The sequence below is a fragment of the Oncorhynchus clarkii genome, chromosome 27 (genome assembly GCF_045791955.1).
Source record: "Oncorhynchus clarkii lewisi isolate Uvic-CL-2024 chromosome 27, UVic_Ocla_1.0, whole genome shotgun sequence".
NCBI lineage: Eukaryota > Metazoa > Chordata > Actinopteri > Salmoniformes > Salmonidae > Oncorhynchus > Oncorhynchus clarkii.
In genome coordinates, this window is record NC_092173.1 from 25,228,547 (window position 1) to 25,250,294 (window position 21,748).

General features: G+C 43.4%; 1 protein-coding gene across 1 annotated transcript; it reads left to right on the top strand.

Moving 5' to 3' along the window:
- The first annotated feature begins 4,348 nt into the window (after nt 1-4,348).
- On the top strand, nt 4,349-16,292 carry LOC139386417 (sialic acid acetylesterase). The gene is made up of 10 exons (XM_071131995.1): nt 4,349-4,685; nt 10,492-10,656; nt 11,267-11,424; nt 11,502-11,640; nt 11,782-11,962; nt 12,226-12,344; nt 12,441-12,574; nt 14,691-14,845; nt 15,066-15,252; nt 15,673-16,292. The coding sequence occupies exons 1-10, from the start codon at nt 4,628-4,630 to the stop codon at nt 15,916-15,918; spliced, it is 1,542 nt and encodes a 513-aa protein (XP_070988096.1). The 5' UTR covers nt 4,349-4,627; the 3' UTR covers nt 15,919-16,292.
- Nucleotides 16,293-21,748: the final 5,456 nt, after the last annotated feature.

Sequence of the window (21,748 nt, forward strand, 5' to 3'; positions counted from 1 at the left end):
ATATATATATACATACATATATATACATACATATATATATATATATATATATATATATATATATATACTGTACTCGATACCATCTACTGCATCTTGCCTATGTCGCTCTGTACCATCACTCATTCATATATCTTTATGTATATATTCTTTATCCCTTTACACTTGTGCGTATGAGGTAGTAGTTTTGGAATTGTTAGCTAGATTACTCGTTGGTTATTACTGCATTGTCGGAACTAGAAGCACAAGCATTGCTACACTCGCATTAACATCTGCTAACCATGTGTATGTGACAAATAAAATTTGATGATTTGATTTGAACTAACGCGTTACTAAACCCGCTACAATCATGCAGTACAGTCAGTAAGCAGTTACATCGGCGGGCCCCGGTGGCAATAAATTAGTAAAACTTACCTTTACTTGGATAGTTCCAGCGTTGGATAGTCATAGCCAGCTAGCTAACATAGTGTTACGGTTTTCTTCGGGTGAAGTAGAGTCGGACCAAAATGTACCGTGGTAATTTTCATACATGTTTAATAATGAAGAAAAACGAACAATACAAAAACAACAAACAGACCGTGAAAACCTATACAGCCTATCTGGTGACAACAAACACAGAGACAGGAACAATTTACCCACAAAACACTCAAAGAATATGGCTGCCTAAATATGGTTCCCAATCAGAGACAACGATAAACACCTGCCTCTAATTGAGAACCACTCCAGACAGCCATAGACTTTGCTAGAGAACCCCACTAAGCCACAATCCCAATACCTACTAAAACCCCAAGACAAAACACAGCACATAAATAAACCCATGTCACACCCTGACCTGACCAAAATAATAAAGAAAACACAAAATACTAAGACCAGAGCGTGACACATAGCATCCCTCTGTTTGAGATGGGTGTTTGAGTAACTAAACTAGCTAGCTGCATTTGCTAGCTATGTAAGGGAAAGTGAGAAAAAAATCTCTCTTGCTTCTCCTTTAATTTTTGAATAAATTAATTTAAACCGTTCAATCATTTTCTCTGTCTCTCGCTTTGAGTCAACTACTCACCATATTTTATGCCAGCAGCATACCACCCTGAATCCCACTGCTGGCTTGCTTCTGAAGCTAAGCAGGGTTGGTCCTGGATGGGAAACCAGATGCTGCTGGAAGTCATGTTGGAGGGCCAGTAGGAGGCAAACAAAGTAGGAGCTCAAACAAAGGGATGCTATGTTAGCTAGCTGGCTATGACTATCCAACGCTGGAACTATCCAAGTAAAGGTAAGTTTTACTAATTTATTGCCACCGGGGCCCGCCGGTGTAAAAGAAATAAAAATATCCCAATACATTGCCCTGTGTATGGTGCTGTCTTTCGGATGGGACGTTAAACGGGTGTCCTGACTCTCTGTGGTCACTAAAGATCCCATGGCACTTATTGTAAGAGTAGGGGTGTTAACCCTGGTGTTCTGGCTAAATTCCCAATCTGGCCCTCATACCATCATGGTCACCTAATCATCCCCTGTAACTCTTCCCCAGGTTGTTGCTGTAAATGAGAATGTGTTCTCAGTCAACTTACCTGGTGAAATAAGTGTTAAGAAAAAAATGGAGTGCTAGCTAGCTGGAGCTTATGCTTTCAGTATGAAATTCATTCTCTGATCCTTTGATTGGGTGGATGACATGTCAGTTCATGCTGCAAGAGCTCTGGTAGGTTGGAAGACGTCCTCTGGAAGTTGCCATAATTACTGTGTAAATCTATGGAAGGGGGTGAGAACCATGAGACTCCTAGGTTTTGTATTGAAGAAAATGTACCCAGAGGAGGATGGAAGATAGCTGTCCACTGGCTACACCATGGTGCTACTCTACAGAGTGCTGCTGAGGCTACAGTAGACCTTCATTGCAAAACATTGTGTTTTAATCAATTGTGAATATATTTAGTATAGTTGTATCAAAAATGATAACTTTTAAACGTTTCATTTTTTATTTTATGAAATTCACAGAGGAGGATGGTCCTCCCCTTACTCCTCTGAGGAGCCTCCACTGCTGTATACAATTATTGTTTCCAGGGTCTTAGGCATTTTTATGAAGAAAAAAAAATGTTGGTGTACAAAAATAGAATTAGGAGGAACTGTCTGCAGCTGTGCACTTGGCCTTTTCTCTTAAAAGAAAGGCACGTAGAAATGTATGAAAAAGCAAATTGTCTGCATATTACTAGCACTTTATGGTACAGTACAGCACAGGTATTATGAGTGTGCACATACAGTGGGGCAAAAAAGTATTTAGTCAGCCACCAATTGTGCAAGTTCTCCCACTTAAAAATATGAGAGGCCTGTAATTTTCATCATAGGTACACTTCAACTATGACAGACAAAATTAGAAAAAAAATCCAGAAAATCACATTGTAGGATTTTTAATGAATTTATTTGCAAATTATGGTGGAAAATAAGTATTTGGTTAACTACAAACAAGCATGATGTCTGGCTCTCACAGACCTGTAACTTCTTTAAGAGGCTCCTTTGTCCTCCACTCGTTACCTGTATTAATGGCACCTGTTTGAACTTGTTATCAGTATAAAAGACACCTGTCCACAACCTCAAACAGTCACACTCCAAACTCCACTATGGCCAAGACCAAAGAGCTGTCAAAGGACACCAGAAACAAAATTGTAGACCTGCACCAGGCTTGGAAGACTGAATCTGCAATAGGTAAGCAGCTTGGTTTGAAGAAATCAACTGTGGGAGCAATTATTAGGAAATGGAAGACATACAAGACCACTGATAATCTCCCTCGATCTGGGGCTCCACGCAAGATCTCACCCCGTGGGGTCAAAATGATCACAAGAACGGTGAGCAAAAATCCCAGAACCACACGGGACCTAGTGAAGGACCTGCAGAGAGCTGGGACCAAAGTAACAAAGCCTACCATCAGCAAGGGCATTGAAAATGAAACGTGGCTGGGTCTTTCAGCATGACAATGATCCCAAACACACCACCCGGGCAACGAAGGAGTGGCTTCGTAAGAAGCATTTCAAGGTCCTGGAGTGGCCTAGCCAGTCTCCAGATATCAACCCCATAAAAAATCTTTGCAGGGAGTTGAAAGTCCGTGTTGCCCAGCAACAGCCCCAAAACATCACTGCTCTAGAGGAGATCTGCATGGAGGAATGGGCCAAAATACCAGCAACAGTGTGTGAAAACCTTGCGAAGACTTACAGAAAACGTTTGACCTCTGTCATTGCCAACAAAGGGTATATAACAAAGTATTGAGATAAACTTTTGTTATTGACCAAATACTTATTTTCCACCATAATTTGCTAATAAATTCATTCAAAATCCTACAATGTGACTTTCCTGATTTTTTTTTTCTCCAAATTTTGTCTGTCATAGTTGAAGTGTACCTATGATAAAAATTACAGGCCTCTCATCTTTTTAAGTGAGAGAACTTGCACAATTGGTGGATGACTAAATACTTTTTTGCCCCACTGTACCTCCTACACACAAATGTGTTTGCTAGCACTGCAAAATCTCTAAATGTGTGGGATTAGAAAAACAAGATTAGTCTGTATAGCCATATTATAGTCCGGCTCAGTCAAAGAAATACATTCAAAGCACTGTCTGTTAATGAAAATCCAATTATTCATATACATACACTAACATCTAAGAGAACACAAAGTTTCTCAGACATGTATAATCCTCTGAGGAGATACTGTACTTCTAAATACACAATGAAAAACAATATCCTCATTTTTACAGCGTGTTGTTTATTATGATGGTAAGCTATACTGTATTTGAATGGCACGTTTTGTAACTCTACTGTTATAAGTGGTTTGCAGGTGTGCCATCATCAATCACTAATTTCTGCTGAATGGAAGTTTATTTTAATTATATGCATGCCAGTAAATCATGGCATGTTCATGTCTTCACCAAAGGCCAACATGTAAAAACAAAATGTCTTCCATAAACACATTAATATTGTGTTTCCCAGTTGTCACGTTTGACTTATTCAGTCTGTTTTACTGTGCAATAATCACAGTTGCACTATTTAAATATTAACTGGAAGAAACATGTGGCGTCAACCAATATTGATGTAACAGTAATAACCTGCTATAGCTACCCTACTCCCCCTCTTCATTCAAGATCCTCCAATTTTTAAGATAGCCAACATAATAATATGCTTAAAAATATGCCATGATGCTCATACAATTTTAATTGTATGCAACATTTGTCTGATGCACTCACGCTACTGAGGCACTTACCGGAGTATTCAACAACTGTCTCGGTCAGCCAAAGTTGGATGTGGACCAATGAAGCTGTAGGCTACTAACATAACGTTTTCACTGTCGCACTGTTTGTCCTTCGCAGCCGCTGTAGTCTGCTTTTTTCCCGTTCACAAATCAAAACAAAAGTTGCCGAACTATGATAAATAGTACTGTAGCGAGCTAGATTATTATCAATGTGAACATGTGTGAGCGACAGACTGATACGTATCACACTGACCTTCAGTAGATTGTTAGAAACAGCGTTATAATGTTCCAGATGAAATATGAAGAATCACGTGACATTTAGTGCTTAAAAGGCAATTACTTCCTTGTTTGGATTGTAGTGTAGCCTAGCTAACGTTAGCTACAGTAGCAGGTCAAGTTTAACAATGTGTCTGAAGATATGTTTGTGTTTTGTCACTATTTTAGGATCATTGTATGCCTATGGTGAGTGTTATTTTCTTGTTTAATACATATTTTAATTGCTACCCATTGAGGAATACTAGAAACTTCTTATGATGGTCCAAAGGTCAGCCATGTTGGTCAGGGAGTTGGTCAACCTCGATTTGCCAGTGCTGTGATAAGATGTGTAAAACATTGAATGTGAACAATTTATGTGCACTGTATGTGTGTTAGCTACCTAGCCAGACAGTTTTAGAGGAATGATTCCATACACTTTTTCAAATTAACTGCCAATATGCCAACATTCCATTCAAACAATGCAGTCAATCCACAGCCATATAACGTAAATTCGTACATGGCCTTGGTCCGTACAATTGCCCTTATTTTAGCGCCCCAAAAACGTAATACTTCCAGATCAACTGTAATGTCAATACCATTGTAAAGCATAATTTCTCCACTTTCCAACAAAATCAATTACATGACCTAAACACTGCCCGTTTCTGCATAATTCAAACAGGCAATGAGCCCAGTCGGGTCTTTTTAAAAATGGCGGGTGGGGAAGCGAAACTAGTGCGTGATAGTAAGAATGAGAGATGTTGTGTGGGAAAATTGCTTTTTTCACTCGATCTGTCCAACTTATCACCTTATCGCCTCAAATGTAAATAAAACACTAAGGAGTTTATATAATGTGTCAGTACATACCTATTTGAAGGTTTGTGTCTAATTTGAATCAGGGTTTTTAGGGCGTTGCTAAAGTAAACAGCAGCGTTGAGAATGATGATCACGTTCAATGATGACGAGAAAAATGACTAGGTATCCCCCCTTACCCCGTCACTGTCCATTTCTTGTTTTTAAACGATGAGAGAAGTGCTACACCTGGTGGAGAGAGATTGTAAGACATAAATAGTTGTTTTATGCCTGCTGTACGTTATGCCATGACACATCAAGCTGTAATGGAGGGTCCATTTATTTTATTTTTTTTAAACTTTTCTCCAATACTATAGCTCCATTACCATGTTGATGATCAACGCTTGAATAGAAACCTAGTTCACACCCCAGATGTTGAAGTCAACACAGTCGCTACAGTTCCATTAGTTTTCTTTGTAGCCTTGTTTGAATGTCGCGGTTACGCACATTTGTACGGAATGGGGTGAGTTTACGTTACTGGCTCAAATCAGTTGATGATAGGGACCCATGTCATCCAAAAAGTTATAATTTTGACATTTATTTGTTTTACCTTTAAGTCAGTTAAGAACATTCTTATTTACAATGATGGCCTACCGAAAAGCCTCCTGTGGGGACGGGGGCTGGGATTAGACATATTACCAAAGCAGCAACACATGACAACACAGCATGGCAGCAAAATGACAACAACATGGTAGCAACACAACATGGTAGCAGCGCAAAACATGGTACAGACATTATTGGGCACAGACAACGGCACAAAGGGAAAGAAGGTAGAGACAACAATACATCACACGAAGCAGCCACAACTGTCAGTAAGAGTGTTCATGATTGAGTCTTTGAATTAAGAGATGGAGAGAACTGTCCAGTTTGAGTGTTTGTTGCAGCTCGTTCTAGCTGCAGTGAACTGAAAAGACGAACGACCCAGGGATGTGTGTGCTTTGGGAATCTTTAACAGAATGTGACTGGCAGAATGGATGTTGTATGTGGAGGATGAAGGCTACAGTAGATGTCTCAGATAGGGGGGAGTGAGGCCTAAGAGTCTTATAAATAAGCATCAACCAGTGGGTCTTGCGACAGGAATACAGAGATGCCCAGTTTACAGAGAAGTATAGAGTGCAGTGATGTGTCCTATAAGGAGCATTGGTGGCAAATCTGATGGCCGAATGGGAAAAAAACATCTAGCCACTCGAGAGCACCCTTACCTGCCGATCTATTAATTCTCTCCGTAATCTAGCATGGGTAGGATGGTCAACTGAATCATTGTTAGTTTGGCAGCTGGGGTGAAAGAGGAACGATTTACAATAGAGGAAACCAAGTCTAGATTTAACTTTAGCCTGCAGTTTTGATATGTGCTGAGAGAAGGATGGTGTGCTGTCTAGCCATACTCCCAAGTACTTGTATGAGGACTACCTCAAGCTCTAAACCCTCCGAGGTAGTAATCCCTGTGGGGAGAGGGGCATTCTTCTTTCCAAACCAAATTACCTTTTGTTTTGGATGTGTTCAGAACAAGGTTAAGGGCAGAGAAAGCTTGTTGGATGCTAAGAAAGCTTTGTTGTAGAGCGTTTAACACAAAATCCGGGGAGGGGCCAGTGAGTATAAGACTATCATTTGCATATAAATGGATGAGAGAGCTCAAGAAGTAGGAAGATAAGTTGATGTAAATTGAGACGAATGTGGGGCCTAGGATCGAGCCTTGGTGTACTTCCTTGCTGACAGGCAATGGCTGAGACAGCAGATGTTCTGACTTTATACACTGCAGTCTTTGATTTCATCCTTCATTTAAAGGGGGAGCTGTGGCTTCCTTCCAAGCAATGGGAACCTCCCCAGAGAGGACAGGCTGGTTAAAAGGGTCAGAGAGAGGCTTGGAGATGATAGGGGCAGCAACCTTAAAGAAAAAAGGGTCTAAACACCTGACCCAGATGTTTTTTGGGGGTCAAGTTTAAAGAGCTCCTTTAGCACCTCGGACTCAGTGACCGCCTGCAGGGAGAAGCTTCGTAGCAAAGCAGGGGAAAAAGAGGGAGGGGAGTCGGGGCTAGTCGCATTAGAAGGGGTGGGAGATGAGGAAATGTTGGACAGGCAAGGAGGCATGGGTAATCCAATACGAGTCCTGATGTCCTGAATGAAGTGACCATCTGTCTATAGAACATTCTTTCAAGAGTTTTAATGGTCATCCAGGTGCTTTTTGGCAAACTTGAGTCAACTTTTTGGATGACATGGGTTCCATTATGTCTGGCGAAAACCAAACTCTGCATTCCACAGTAAGAACCTTATACCAACTGTCAAGCATGGTGGTGGTAGTGTGATGGTTTGGGGATGCTTTGCTTCCTCGGGATCTGGATGACTTGCCTTTAATAGAAGGAACCATGAATTCTGCTCTGTATAAGATAATTCTACAGGAGGATGTCAGGCCATCCATATGTGAGCTGAAACTGAAGCGCAGCTGGGTCATGCAGCAAGACGATGATCCAAAACAAACAATCCAGTCTAAATGAAAATGTTTAAAAAGCAACACATTTGAAGTTTTAGAACAATTTGATGTTGTGGCAGCACTTGAAATGAACAGTTCATGCTTGAAAACCCAAAAGTCGCTGAGCTAAAGCAGTTATGAATGCAAGAGTGGGCCAAAATTCCTCGACAGCGAGGAGGAAGTATTTGGTTGCGGTCATTGCAGCTGAAGGTGGCACAATCCGTTATTGTGTGTAAGGGGGCAATTACTTTTTCATAAGGGAATTGGGTGTTGCATGAGTTTGTTAATTTTACGTTAAGTATTTTAAAATGATTTGTAAACTCTGGTTCCCTTTTATCTAATATTAGGTTTTAGTTGAAGATCTTATAACATTCCGTATCAAAAATATGAACAAATAGAGAAAATCAGGAAGGGGTCATACTTTTTCACAGCACTGTGTATATATGTAAACTCAGCAAAAAAAGCATGTCCTCTCACTGTCAACTGCGTTTTATTTTCAGCAAATTTAACATGTTTAAATATTCTTATGAACATAAGATTCAACAACTGTGACAAACTGAACAAGTTCCACAGAAATGGATTAAAGGGGGGTCAAAAGTAACAGTCAGTATTTGGTGTGGCCACCAGCTGCATTAAGTACTGCAGTGCAGGGGCTGCAATCTGAGGTGCAGTTATCTCTAATGAACTTATCCTCTGCAGCAGAGGTAACTCTGGGTCTTCCTTTCCTTTGGCGGGACTCATTAGAGTCAGTAAAGATGGACTGTCATTTCCCTTTGCTTATTTGTGCTGTTCTTGCCATAATATGGACTTGGTCTTTTACCAAATACCACCCCTACCTTGTCACAGCACAACAGATTGGCTCAAATGCATTAAGAAGGAAAGAATTCAACAAATTAACTTTTTAACAAGGCACACCTGTTAATTAAACTGCATTCCATGGCCCTACCTCCATGAAGCTGGTTGAGAGAATGCCAAGAGTATGCAAAGCTGTCATCAAGTTAAAGGGTGGCTATCTTGAAGAATCTCAAATATATATTTTGACTTGTTGAACACTTATTTTTTTGGTTACTACATGATTCCATATGTGTTATTTCATAGTTTGTCTTCTGTCTTCACTATTGATCTACAATGTAGAAATTAGTAAAAATAAAGAAACCCTGGAATGATTAGGTGTGTGTACAAACTCTTGACTTACTGTAAGTATTCAGACCCTTGACTCAGAACTTTGACAGTGATTATAGCCTTGACTTGTTGGGTATGATGCTGCAAGCTTGGCACACCTGTATTTGGGGAGTTTCTCCCATTCTTCTCTGCAGATCCTCTCTAGCTCTGTCAGGATGGATGGGGAGCCTCGCTGCACAGCTATTTTCAGGTCTGGGCTCTGGCAGGACCACTCAAGGACATTCGGAGACTTTTCCTGAAGCCACTCCTGTGTTGTCTTGGCTGTGTGCTTAGGATTGTTGTCCTGTTGGAAGGTGAACCTTCACCCCAGATTTCATCAAGGATCTCTCTGTACTTTGCTCCGTTCATCTTTCCCTCGATCCTGACTTGTCTCCCAGGCCATGCCGCTGAAAAACCATCCCCACAGCATGATGCTACCACCATAATGCTTCACCGTAAGGATGGTGCCAGGTTTCCTCCAGATGTGCCACTTGGCATTCAGGCTAAATACTTCAATCTTGGTTTCATCAGACCAGAGAATCTCGTTTCTCATGGTCTGAGAATCCTTTAGGTGCCTTTGGGCAAACTCCAAGCAGGCTGTCTTGTGCCTTTTTTTTTACTGAGGAATGGTTCCATCTGGCCACTCTACCATAAAGACCTGATTGGTGGAGTGTTGCACAGATGGTTGTCCTTCTGGAAGGTTCTCCCATCTCCACAGAGGAACTCTGGAGCTCTGTCAGAGTGACCATCTGGTTCTTGGTCACCTCCCTGACCAAGAACCTTCGCCCCCGATTGCTCACATTGGCCAGGCAGCCAGCGCTTGGAAGAGTCTTGGTGGTTCCAAACTTCTTCCATTTAAGAATGATGAACTATGTTCTTGGGGACTTTCAATGCTGCATAATACCCTTCCCCAGATCTGTGCTTTGACACAATCCTGTCTCGGAGCGCTACAGACAATTCCTTTGACCCCATGGCTTTTTTTTTTTCTCTGACATGTACTGTCAGCTGTAGGACCTTATATCGACGTGTGTGCCTTTCCAAATCATGTCCAGTCAGTTGAATTTACCACAGGTGGACTCTAAGTTGTGGTAACATCTTAAGGATAATCAATGGAAAGGATGCACCTGAGCTCAATTTCGAGTCTCATAGCAATGGGTCTGAATACTTACGTAAATAATGTTTTTCTAAACCTGTTTTCGCTTCGTCATTATGGGATATTGTGTGTGTGTGTGTGTGGGGGTTGAGGAATTATGTTTTTATTTAATCAATTTTAGAATAAGGCTGTAACGCAGCAAAAGGTCAAGGGGTCTGAATAGTTTGAATGCACTGTACATTGAATTATGCATTTTACTGTCAAGGCAACTGAACAGGTAAATGTGTCAAGATTATATTTTATTGGGCTTTATGCATACTGTCAAATAACCTTTGAAAGAGTAACTTTGAATATGTGTATTGATTGTTTAATTGCCTTGAATATTGACTTGGATAAATATTTTCTAATACAGTAGATTTAATAATATTGTTTTTTGTTTCCAGGTGGTAGGTTCCAATTTGCCTCCTATTATGGCGATCACATGGTTCTGCAGAAGGCCCCAGAGAGGGCTGTGTTGTGGGGCTATGGACCCGATGATGCTGAGGTCACAGTCTTTCTATCAGGAGGACCAGTCACTAACAACGCACCTGCTGTCAGTGTGGCTGCCGGTGAGTTCTGATCCCAACAATGCCTTTAGTTTAGCGTGCTGATCCAGTCATGTCATGAAGTTGAGGATGAAGTAAGCAGAACTGTAATTTCAAGGAGAGTTGATAAAACCCTAAGCTTGTGTCAAGTAACAAATGTTAACATCGTACTGTAAAGGTGACTGTGACATGTCTGTCAGAATGAGGAAAAAGCTGAGGAAGTGTGAGGGACAAAAAAAACACATTGTTTGAAGTTAATTGTGCCCAGTGTCCCACTTTTTCTGCCTTGCAATGTACTGTACAGTGTATTTGGAAAGTATTCAGACACCTTGACTTTTTCCACATTTTGTTACGTTACAGCCTTTATTCTAAAATGGATTAAATAAAAATGTACTCAATCTACACACAATACCCTATAACGACAAAGCGAAAATGGGTTTTTAGAAATGTTTGCAAATGTAATTTGCTTTGTCATTATGGGGTATTGTGTGTAGATTGAGGAATTGTGTTTATTTAATCCATTTTAGAATAAGGCTAACAATGTGGAACAAAGGAAGGGTTCTGAATACTTTCCGAATGCACTATATATGAAGAGATTACCTTCACTGATCCATGGTTTTGGATCTCTTCCCAGGGATATGGAGGGTAACCCTTGTCCCAATGGAAGCTGGCGGTCCCTACAATGTGACTGCAGTCCTCCAGAACAACCACAGTATCACTCTCACAGACGTGCTGTTTGGGGATGTCTGGCTGTGTGGGGGACAGAGCAACATGGCTTTCACAACTTCTCAGGTATACTCTGCAATGTTCAAATGAGTCTGAGTTTGCATAGTTGTAATAATAACCATTATTATGTATTGTCCTCCAAGGTGTTCAATGCATCAGAGGAGCTAGCTCTGGCCTCCAAGTTCCCTCAGGTGCGGATCTTTATGGCTGCCTTGGAGCAGAGCGACACTGAGCTGACTGACCTGGCTGGAGTGGAGGTGCCCTGGTCTGTCCCCACAGCAAGTATGGACAGGCTCATACAGTCTATTAGTTCAATTACATGTGAAATGTCATGCAAATGATAGCTGTCAGCCAACTGACTAAGTGAAATGGTATTAATACATTTAGTTGATAATGATAATTAATTTTAAACCTCCTGAACAGAGTTGCTGGGTGGTGGGGATTTCAAGCACTACTCTGCAGTGTGCTGGATGTTTGGGCGCCACTTGTACAAGGTGCTGAAGTACCCCATCGGCCTAGTGACGTCCTGCTGGGGAGGCACACCTGTAGAGGCATGGTCCTCCCCACGAGCACTCCAACACTGTGACCTGGACAGGATTAACGGGTAAGGGTACAGGGACCTTGGAGCTTTACTCTTGCAATAGAGATGTAAAGTAGCATACCTACCGAACATCTTACGTCAGCAATTATAGACATTTTCTTAAGGATTGTAGATGAATAGACTAGTGAATATTTCTGTCTTGTTTCTTTTGGACTAAGTTAATGTGAGCATTGTTACAGAAATATACAGGTAGCATGCACCTTAAAATATCCTCTCACCTATGGTACTTGATATCAGTTGGACTATGTTATTTTATTTTCATCCAGATTTCCCGTGCCATATACACCTTCAATGTATTTGTCTGTGTGGACTAACTCTTTGTTGTGGAATGCCATGATCCATCCACTTCTCAACATGACCATCAAAGGAGCTATCTGGTACCAAGGTAAAACAGCTTGGGGTCACATCTGTTTTCTCCCATCTTTTAGCATACAATAACAGCATAGAAACTGAAGACATCTTGACTTGACCCCTGTGATAGGTGAGGCCAACACAGACTACAATCAGAAGAAATACTCCTGTTCCTTTCCCTCCATGATTGATGACTGGAGGATGGCTTTCCACCAGAGCTCAGGGGGACAGACTGCACCAGATTTCCCCTTTGGATTTGTACAGGTACTGACTAAATGTTATGGTTAAAGTTTGACACCAGACGACGCTGATAACATATCTGTGATTCTGCAGCAGCTGATGTTGAGACGTCCTACAAGCCTCTCGGCTGGTGTTTACAGAACATTCAGTGCTGTGTGATAAGGCCCTTATCGTGACAACACCTAATCCCCTGTGAATGTAAACTAATCCCCTGTGAATGCAAAAAAATAAACTTCCTCTCACTGCCAACTGCGTTTCTTTTCAGCAAACTTAACGTGTAAATATTTGTATGAACAAAAGATTCAACAACTGAGACAAACTCAACAGATTCCACAGACATGTGACTAACAAATGGAATAATGTGTTCCTGATCAAAGGGGGGTGTCAAAATCAAAAGTAAGTCAGTATCTGGTGTGGCCACCAGCTGCATTAAGTACTGCAGTGCATCGCCTCCTCATGGACTGCACCAAATTTGCCGTTTCTTGCTGTGAGATGTTACCCCACTCTTCCACCAAGGCACATTTCTGTGGGGAATGGCAATGGCCCTCACCCTCCGATCCAACAGGTCCCAGACGTGCTCAATGGGATTGAGATCTTGGCTCTTCGCTGGCCATGGCAGAACACTGACATTCCTGTCTTGCAGGAAATCACACACAGAACGAGCAATATGGCTGGTGGCATTGTCATGTCAGGATGAGCCTGCAGGAAGGGTACCACATGAGGTAGGAGGATGTCTTCCCTATAACGCACAGCGTTGAGATTGCCTGCAATGACAACCAGCTCAGTCCGATGATGCTGTGAGACACCGCCCCAGACCATGACGGACCCTCCACCTCCAAATCGATCCCTCTCCAGAGTAAAGGCCTCAGTGTAACGCTCATTCCTTCGACGATAAACGCAAATCCGACCGTCACCCCTGGTGAGACAACTGCGACTCGTCAGTGAAGAGCACTTCTTGCCAGTCCTGTCTGGTCCAGCGACTGGATTTATGCCCATAGGTGATGTTGTTGCCGGTGAGGTAAGGTAGGTCCTCACCAGACAACAGGCCTACAAGCCCTTAGTCCAGCCTCTCAGCCTATTGCGGATAGTTTGAGCATTGAGTGATTGTGCATTCCTGGTGTAACTCGGGCAGTTGTTGCCATCCTGTACCTGTCCCGCAGGTGTGATGTTTGGATGTACCGATCCTGTGCGGGTGTTGTTACACGTGGTCTGCCACTGGGAGGACGATCAGCTGTTTGTCCCGTCTCCCTGTAGCGCTGTCTTCGGCGTCTCACCGTATGGACATTGCAATTAATTGCTCTGGCCACATCTGCAGTCCTCATGCCTCCTTGCAGCATGCCTAAGGCACATTCACAGAAATGAGCAGGGACCCTGGGCATCTTTCTTTTGGTGTTTTTCAGTCCGTAGAAAGGCCTAATGTCCTAAGTTTTCATAACTGGCACAGCACACCAACATCAAAACCTCATCCCAACTGTAAAGTATGGTGGAGGGAGCATCATGGTTTGGGGCTGCTTTGCTGCCTCGGGGCCTGGACAGCTTGCTATTATCGACGGAAAATGAATTCCCAAGTTTCCCATTCCCATTTTTCAGGAGAATGTCCACCAATTGAAGCTCAACGGAAGTTGGGTGATGCAGCAGGACAATAACCCAAAACAGAAATGAATCAACAACAGAATGGTTTTAAAAGAAGTGGCCAGTCAGAATCCTGAACTCAACCTGCTTGAGATGCTTTGGCATGACCTCCAAAATTCCTCCTGACCTTTGCAGGTCTGATCCACAACTACAGGAAACGTTTGGTTGAGGTTATTGCTGCCGAAGGAGGGTCAACCAGTTATTAAATCCAAGGGTTCACATACTTTTCCCACCCGGTGAATGTTTACAAGGTGTGTTCAATAAAGACCAAACATATAATTGTTTATTAGTATGAGCAGACTGTGTCTTGTTGTGACCTAGATGAAGATCAGATCAAATTGTATGACCAATTTATGCAGGAATCCAGGTATTTCCAAAGGGTTCACATACCTTTTTTTCTTGCCACTATCTAGCATCATAGGAATCACTACATTGCTTTGACAATATATCACTCCAGGATGTTATCCACTGCTGCTTATGTTGATTCTGTCTATGTATTTGTCCTGAGGTCTCTACGTATAGAAAGGCCTCCTTAAGTGAGGGATTTCCAAACATACGCTGGCACCAGACTGCAGACTATGGCTTTGCTCCCAACCTGCGTATGAAGAACACATTCATGGCTGTTGCTATGGACTTAGGAGATGAAATGTCTCCTTTTGGCAGGTAAGTAACAATCATAGAATGGATACCACAGTATTTGATAAGCCTGTACTCTTATAAAGTGTCAGGCAGTACACATTTGAATACTGTGAGAATACAAGGCTACGTTCCAATATCGAAACTAACATACCACTTAGGATGCATGCATTGCATAATTCTAAGTGGTATGCTAATGAGGGTATTGGAATGTGGAACAAGCTGTTTACCAGTGACTTTGTTCCAGTATCCATCCCCGGGATAAGCAGGACGTGGCCTATAGACTGTCTCTAGGGGCGAGATCTGTGGCTTATGGGGAGGAGGGCGTCTCATTCCAGGGGCCTTTCCCTAGTCGGGTCCTGGTCAACGACCAGTATATCAACGTAACCTATGACCAGAGAGTGTCTGTCACTCAATCCAAAGATATCTTTCAGGTAAGTGTGATGGCTGTAGTTGTAATGAGTTCTAAGGTATGGGGTAGCATTTAACCTAGTGGTTAGAGTGCTTGGCTGGTAACCAAAATGTTGCCTGTTTGAATACCCGATCCGACAATGTGAAAAATGTGATCTGCCCTTGAGCAAGGCTATAAGCCCTCATTTGCCCCAGAGGCACCACACTACTATGGATGACCCTGTAAAACAACACATTTCACTGCACCTATCTGGTGTATGTGACAGTACAATAATATTATTATCATTATTAGTGTTTCTACTAACCATGATCAGGTTGGGCTGGATGAACTGGGTCTGAATTCTTTATTTGTTATTGTCAGCAGCTTGGCATGTTGTCATGCAGGCTTTTCCACCTTGCTAAAAAAAAGTGTCCATTTCTTAACAAGACTGTTTCTTCCTCAGATTTGCTGCTCAGTGGTGAGGGTACCCTGTGACTCTCTGTCACTGTGGGTCCCAGCTCCCATAATGCAGTGGGGCCTTAGCGCCATCCAAGTGTCCACGAATTACTGTTCCCTGAACCATGTAGCCGGCCTGCGCTACGCATGGAGGGACTGGCCTTGTGACTTTAAGGCATGTCCTGTTTACAGTGCTGATGGGGTTCTACCTGCACCTCCCTTCACTCTCAACCGCTGGCCAGACAAGCGGTGAGACGAGAACCCCCCCCTCTGCTAGGAATGGATTATTCCACCCAATAATGGTGTGGTTAACAAGATGCACTTGTGTCAAGACTGGAAATTAAATGCTTACATTTCCTCCTGAGTCATCAGTGTGAAACTGATTGCAGTTGATCTTTGAATTGTCTTGAACATTGTTTTTTGTAGATAAATTATCACCTCTTTGGCTTGTTTACAATTGCACTGAAGCTGAATCATTCTATAATTTTTTATATTGTATTCTACTTTTATTTACGCAGTGGGAAATGTGTTTTGAATGATACAATATGAACAATCACTGTTGCCTTAGTAAAATTAAATATCATTGATCATCAAATAAATAAACAAGTTAGTGGGTTTTTATTGAAATGCCAGGCGTGGTCCCTCTATATTGTCCACCAAATCAACTATAGTTCTATCTACACAGGGGTCAACTTGAAGGTGCTCTACACAAAGAGACCTGAAGAGGGAGATCAGATTAACTGTTTCTTTCACATGCTAGCAACAATGTGGTAAGCTAATGACTGTATTAGAATGTGCAACGAGGTTTACCAGTGACTTTGTTCCAGTATCCATCCCCGAGACGAGCAGAACGTGGCCTACAGACTGTCTCTAGGGGTGAGAACTGTGGTTTATGGGGAGGAAGGCGTCTTATTCCAGGGGCCTTTCCCTAGTCGTTACCCATGAGCAGAGAGTTTGTCACTTAAGCCACATATGTAAATACTACCGTTCAAAGGTTTGGGGTCACTTAGAAAAGCATTGTCCATTAAAATAACATCAAATTGATCAGATATAATGTGTAGACATTAAATGACTGTTGTAGCTGGAAATTGCTGATTTTTGATGGAATATCTATATAGGTGTACAGAGGCCCATTGTCCTGACTCTCTGAGGTCATTAAAGATCCCATGGCACTTATTGTAAGAGTAGGGGTGTCAACCCCGATGTCCTGGCTAAATTCCCAATCTGGCCCTCAAACCATCACGGTCACCTAATAATCCCCAGTTTACAATTGGCTCATTAATCCCCCTTCTCCCCTGTAACGATTCCCCAGGTCATTGCTGCAAATGAGAAAGTGTTCTCAGTCAATTTACCTGGTAAAATAACGGATAAATTAAAAAAAATCAGCAACCAGCACGTTGTGTTAGCTAATCCAAGTTTATAATTTTAAAAGGCTATTTGATCATTAGTAAACCCTTTTGCAATTATGCTAGCACAGCTGAAAACTGTTGTTCTGATTTCAAAGAAGCAATAAAACTGGCCTTTACATGAGTTGAGGATCTGGAGCATCAGCATTTGTGGGTTCGATTACAGGCTGAAAAGGGACAGACTTTCTTCTGAAACTCAACAGTCTATTCTTGTTCTGAAAAATGAAGGCTATGTCATGCGAGAAATTGCCAAGAAACTGAAAATCTCGTACAATGCTGTGTACTACTCCTTTCACAGAACAGAGCGAAATGGCTCTAACCAGAATAGAAAGAGTGGGAGGCCCTGGTGCACAACTGAGAAAATAAACAAGTAACAAGTAAGGACATGTAAACTCAACAAAAAAAGAAACACCCTCTCACTGTCAACAGAGTTTCTTTTCAGCGAACTTAACATGTGTAAATATTTGTATGAACAAAAGATTCAACAACTGAGACAAACTGAACAAGTTCCACAGACATGTGAATAACAAATGGATTAATGTGTCCCTGAACAAAGGTGTGTCAAAAGTAATAGTCGGTATCTGGTGTGGCCAGCTGCATTAAGTACTGCAGTGCATCTCCTCATGGAGATGTACATAAAGACATGAATGAGTGATGGTAGAGAACAGCATAGACAAGATTCAGTAGATGGTATCGAGTACAGTATATACATATGAGATGAGTATGTAAACAAAGTGGCATAGTTTAAAGTGGCTAGTGATACATTTATAACATCAATTTCCATTATTAAAGTGGCTGGAGTTGAGTCAGTATGTTGGCAGCAGCCACTCAATGTTAGTGGTGGCTGTTTAAGTCTGATGGCCTTGAGATAGAAGCTGTTTTTCAGTCTCTCGGTCCCTGCTTTGATGCGCCTGTACTGACCTCGCCTTCTGGATGATAGCGGGTTGAGCAGGCAGTGGCTCGGGTGGTTGTTGTCCTTGATGATCTTTATGGCCTTCCTGTGACTTTAGGTGGTGTAGGTTTCCTAGAGGGCAGGTAGTTTGCCCCCGGTGATGCGTTATGCAGACCTCACTATCCTCTGGAGAGCCTTACGGTTGTGGGCAGAGCAGTTGACGTACCAGGCGGTGTGATACAGCCCGACAGGATGCTCTCGATTGTGCATCTGTAGAAGTTTGTGAGTGCTTTTGGTGACAAGCTGAATTTCTTCAGCCTCCTGAGGTTGAAGAGGTGCTGCTGCGCCTTCTTCACAATGCTGGCAGTGTGGGTGGACCAATTCAGTTTGTCCGTGATGTGTACGCAGAGGAACTTAAAACTTACTACCCTCTCCACTACTGTCCCGTCGATGTGGATAGGGGGGGTGCTCCCTCTGCTCTTTTCTGAAGTCCACAATCATCTCCTTTGTTTTGTTGACGTTGAGTGTGAGGTTCTTTTCCTGACACCAGACTCCGAGGGCCCTCACCTCCTCCCTGTAGGCCGTCTCGTCGTTGTTGGTAATCAAGCCCACCACTGTGGTGTCGTCCGCAAACTTGATGATTGAGTTGGAGGCGTGCATGGCCACGCAGTCGTGGGTGAACAGGGAGTACAGGAGAGGGCTCAGAACGCACCCTTGTGGGGCCCCAGTGTTGAGGATCAGCGGGGTGGAAATGTTGTTACCTACCCTCACCACCTCGGGCGGCCCGTCGAAGTCCAGTACCCAGTTGCAGAGGGCGGGGTCAAGACCCAGGGTCTCGAGCTTGATGACGAGTTTGGAGGGTACTATGGTGTTAAATGCTGAGCTGTCGTCGATGAACAGCATTCTCACATAGGTATTCCTCTTGTCCGGATGGGTTAGGGCAGTGTGATAGTGTCGTCTGTGGACCTATTGGGGCGGTAAGCAAATTGGAGTGGGTCTAGGGTGTCAGGTAGGTTGGAGGTGATATGGTCCTTGACTAGTCTCTCAAAGCACTTCATTATGACGGAAGTGAGTGCTACAGGGCGGTAGTCGTTTAGCTCAGTTACCTTAGCTTTCTTGGGAACAGGAACAATGGTTGCCCTCTTGAAGCATGTGGGAACAGCAGACTGGGATAAGGTTTGATTGAATATGTCTGTAAACACACCAGCCAGCTGGTCTGCGCATGCTCTGAGGACGCGGCTGGGGATGCCGTCTGGGCCTGCAGCCTTGCGAGGGTTAACACGTTTAAATGTTTTACTCACTTCGGCTGCAGTGAAGGAGAGTCCGCAGGTTTTGGTAGCAGGCCGTGTCAGTGGCACTGTATTGTCCTCAAAGCGGGCAAAAACTTTATTCAGTCTGTCTGAGAGCAAGACATCCTGGTCCGCGATGGGAATGGTTTTCTTTTTGTAATCCGTGATTGACTGTAGACCCTGCCACATACCTCTTGTGTCTGAGCCGTAGAATTACGACTCTACTTTGTCTCTATACTGACGCTTAGCTTGTCTGATTGCCTTGCGGAGGGAATAGCTACGCTGTTTGTATTCGGTCATGTTTCCGGTCACCTTGCCCTGGTTAAAAGCAGTGGTCCGCGCTTTCAGTTTCGCGCGAATGCTGTCATCAATCCACGGTTTCTGGTTTGGAAATGTTTTAATCGTTGCTGTGGGTATAACATTGTCAATGCACTTTCTAATGAACTCGCTCACCGAATAAGCGTATTCGTCAATGTTGTTGTTGTTGTTGGACGCAATGCGGAACATATCCCAATCCACGTGATCGAAGCAGTCTTGAAGCGTGGAATCAGATTAGGACCAGAGTTGAACAAACCTGAGCTCGGGAGCTTCTTGTTTTAGTCTCTGTCTGTAGGCTGGAAGCAACAAAATGGAGTCATGGTCAGCTTTTCCGATTGGAGGGCGGGGGAGGGCCTTATATGCGTTGCGGAAGTTAGAATAACAATGATCCAGGGTTTTACCAGCCCTGGTTGCGCAATCGATATGCTGATAGAATTTAGGAAGTCTTGTTTTTTAGATTAGCCTTGTTAAAATCCCTAGCTACAATGAATGCAGCCTCAGGATATGTGGTTTCCAGTTTGCATAGAGTCAAATAAAGTTTGTTCAGGGCCATCGATGTGTCTGCTTGGGGGGGAATATATGCGGCTGTGATTATAATCGAAGAGAATTCCCTTGGTAGATAATGCGGTCGACATTTGATTGTGAGGAATTCTAAGTCAGGTGAACAGAAGGACTTGAGTTCCTGTATGTTGTTATGATCACACAACGTCTCGTTAATCATAATGCATACCCCCCCCCCCCTGCCCCTCTTCTTACCAGAAAGATGCTTGTTTCTGTCGGTGCGATGCGTGAAGAAACCAGCTGGCTGCACAAACTCCGATAGAGTCTCTCAAGTGAGCCATGTTTCCGTGAAGCAAAGAACGTTACAGTCTCTGATGTCTCTCTAGAATGCTAACGTTGCTCGCATTTCATCAACCTTGTCAAGAGACTGGACATTGGCGAGTAGTATGCTAGGGAGTGGTGCGCGATGTGCCCGTCTCCGGAGCCTGACCAGAAGACCGCTTCGTTTGCCCCTTTTACGACGTCGTTGTTTTGGGTCGCCGGCTGGGATCCGATCCATTGTCCTGGGTGGAAGGCAGAACACAGGATCCGCTTCGGGAAAGTCATATTCCTGGTCGTAATGATGGTGAGTTGGCATTGCTCTTACAGTCGGGAGGAACTACTGAATATATGTAATGAAACCTAAGATTACCTGGGGTACCAATGTAAGAAATAACACGTAAAAAAACAAAATACTGCATAGTTTCATAGGAACGCGAAGCGAGGCGGCCATCTCTGTCGGCGCCGGAAGTGTCCCTGAACAAAGGTGGGTCAAAATCAAAAGTAATAGTCAGTATCTGGTGTGGCCACCAGCTGCATTAAGTACTGCAATGCATCTCCTCATGGACTGCACCAGATTTGCCAGTTCATGTTGTGAGATGTTACCCCACTCTTCCACTAAGGCACTTGCAAGTTCCCGGACATTTTTTTGGGGGAATGGCCCTAGCCCTCACCCTCTGATCCAACAGGTCCCAGACGTACTCAATGGGATTGGGATCAGAGCTCTTTGCTGGCCGTGGCAGAACACTGACATTCCTGTCTTGCAGGAAATCATGCACAGAACGAGCAGTATGGCTGGTGGCATTGTCATGCTGGAGGGTCATGTCAGGATGAGCCTGCAGTTAGGGTACCACATGAGGGAGGACAATGTCTTCCCTATAACGCACAGCGTTGAGATTGCCTGCAAAGACAACAGGCTCAGTCAGATGATGCTGTGATATACCGCCCCAGACCATGACGGACCCTCCACCTCAAAATCGATCCCCCTCCAGAGTTACAGGCCTCGGTGTAACGCTCATTCCTTCACGAATCCCAACCATCACCCCTGGTGAGACAAAACTGCCACTCGTCAGTGAAGAGCACTTTTTGCCAGTCCTGTCTGGTCCAGCAACGGTAGGTTTGTGCCCATAGGCAACGTTGTTGCCAGTGATGTCTGGAGAGGACTTGCCTTACAACAGGCCTACAAGCCCTCAGTCCAGCCTCTCTCAGCCTATTGCGGAGAGTCTCTGAGCACTGATGGAGGAATTGTGCATTCCTGGTGTAACTCAGGCAGTTGTTGTTGCCATCCTGTACCTGTCCCGCAGGTGTGATGTTCGGATGTACCGATCCTGTGCAGGTGTTGTTACACATAGTCTGCCA

What these genes read in the sequence shown, in the direction of transcription:
- LOC139386417 (XM_071131995.1), top strand. Translation starts at nt 4,628, where the DNA reads ATGTGTCTGAAGATATGTTTGTGTTTTGTCACTATTTTAGGATCATTG. An exon ending in TGCTGTCAGTGTGGCTGCCG is followed by an intron (nt 10,657 to 11,266) that starts GTGAGTTCTGAT and finishes ATCTCTTCCCAG; the next exon opens with GGATATGGAGGGTAACCCTT. An exon ending in AATCCAAAGATATCTTTCAG is followed by an intron (nt 15,253 to 15,672) that starts GTAAGTGTGATG and finishes TTTCTTCCTCAG; the next exon opens with ATTTGCTGCTCAGTGGTGAG.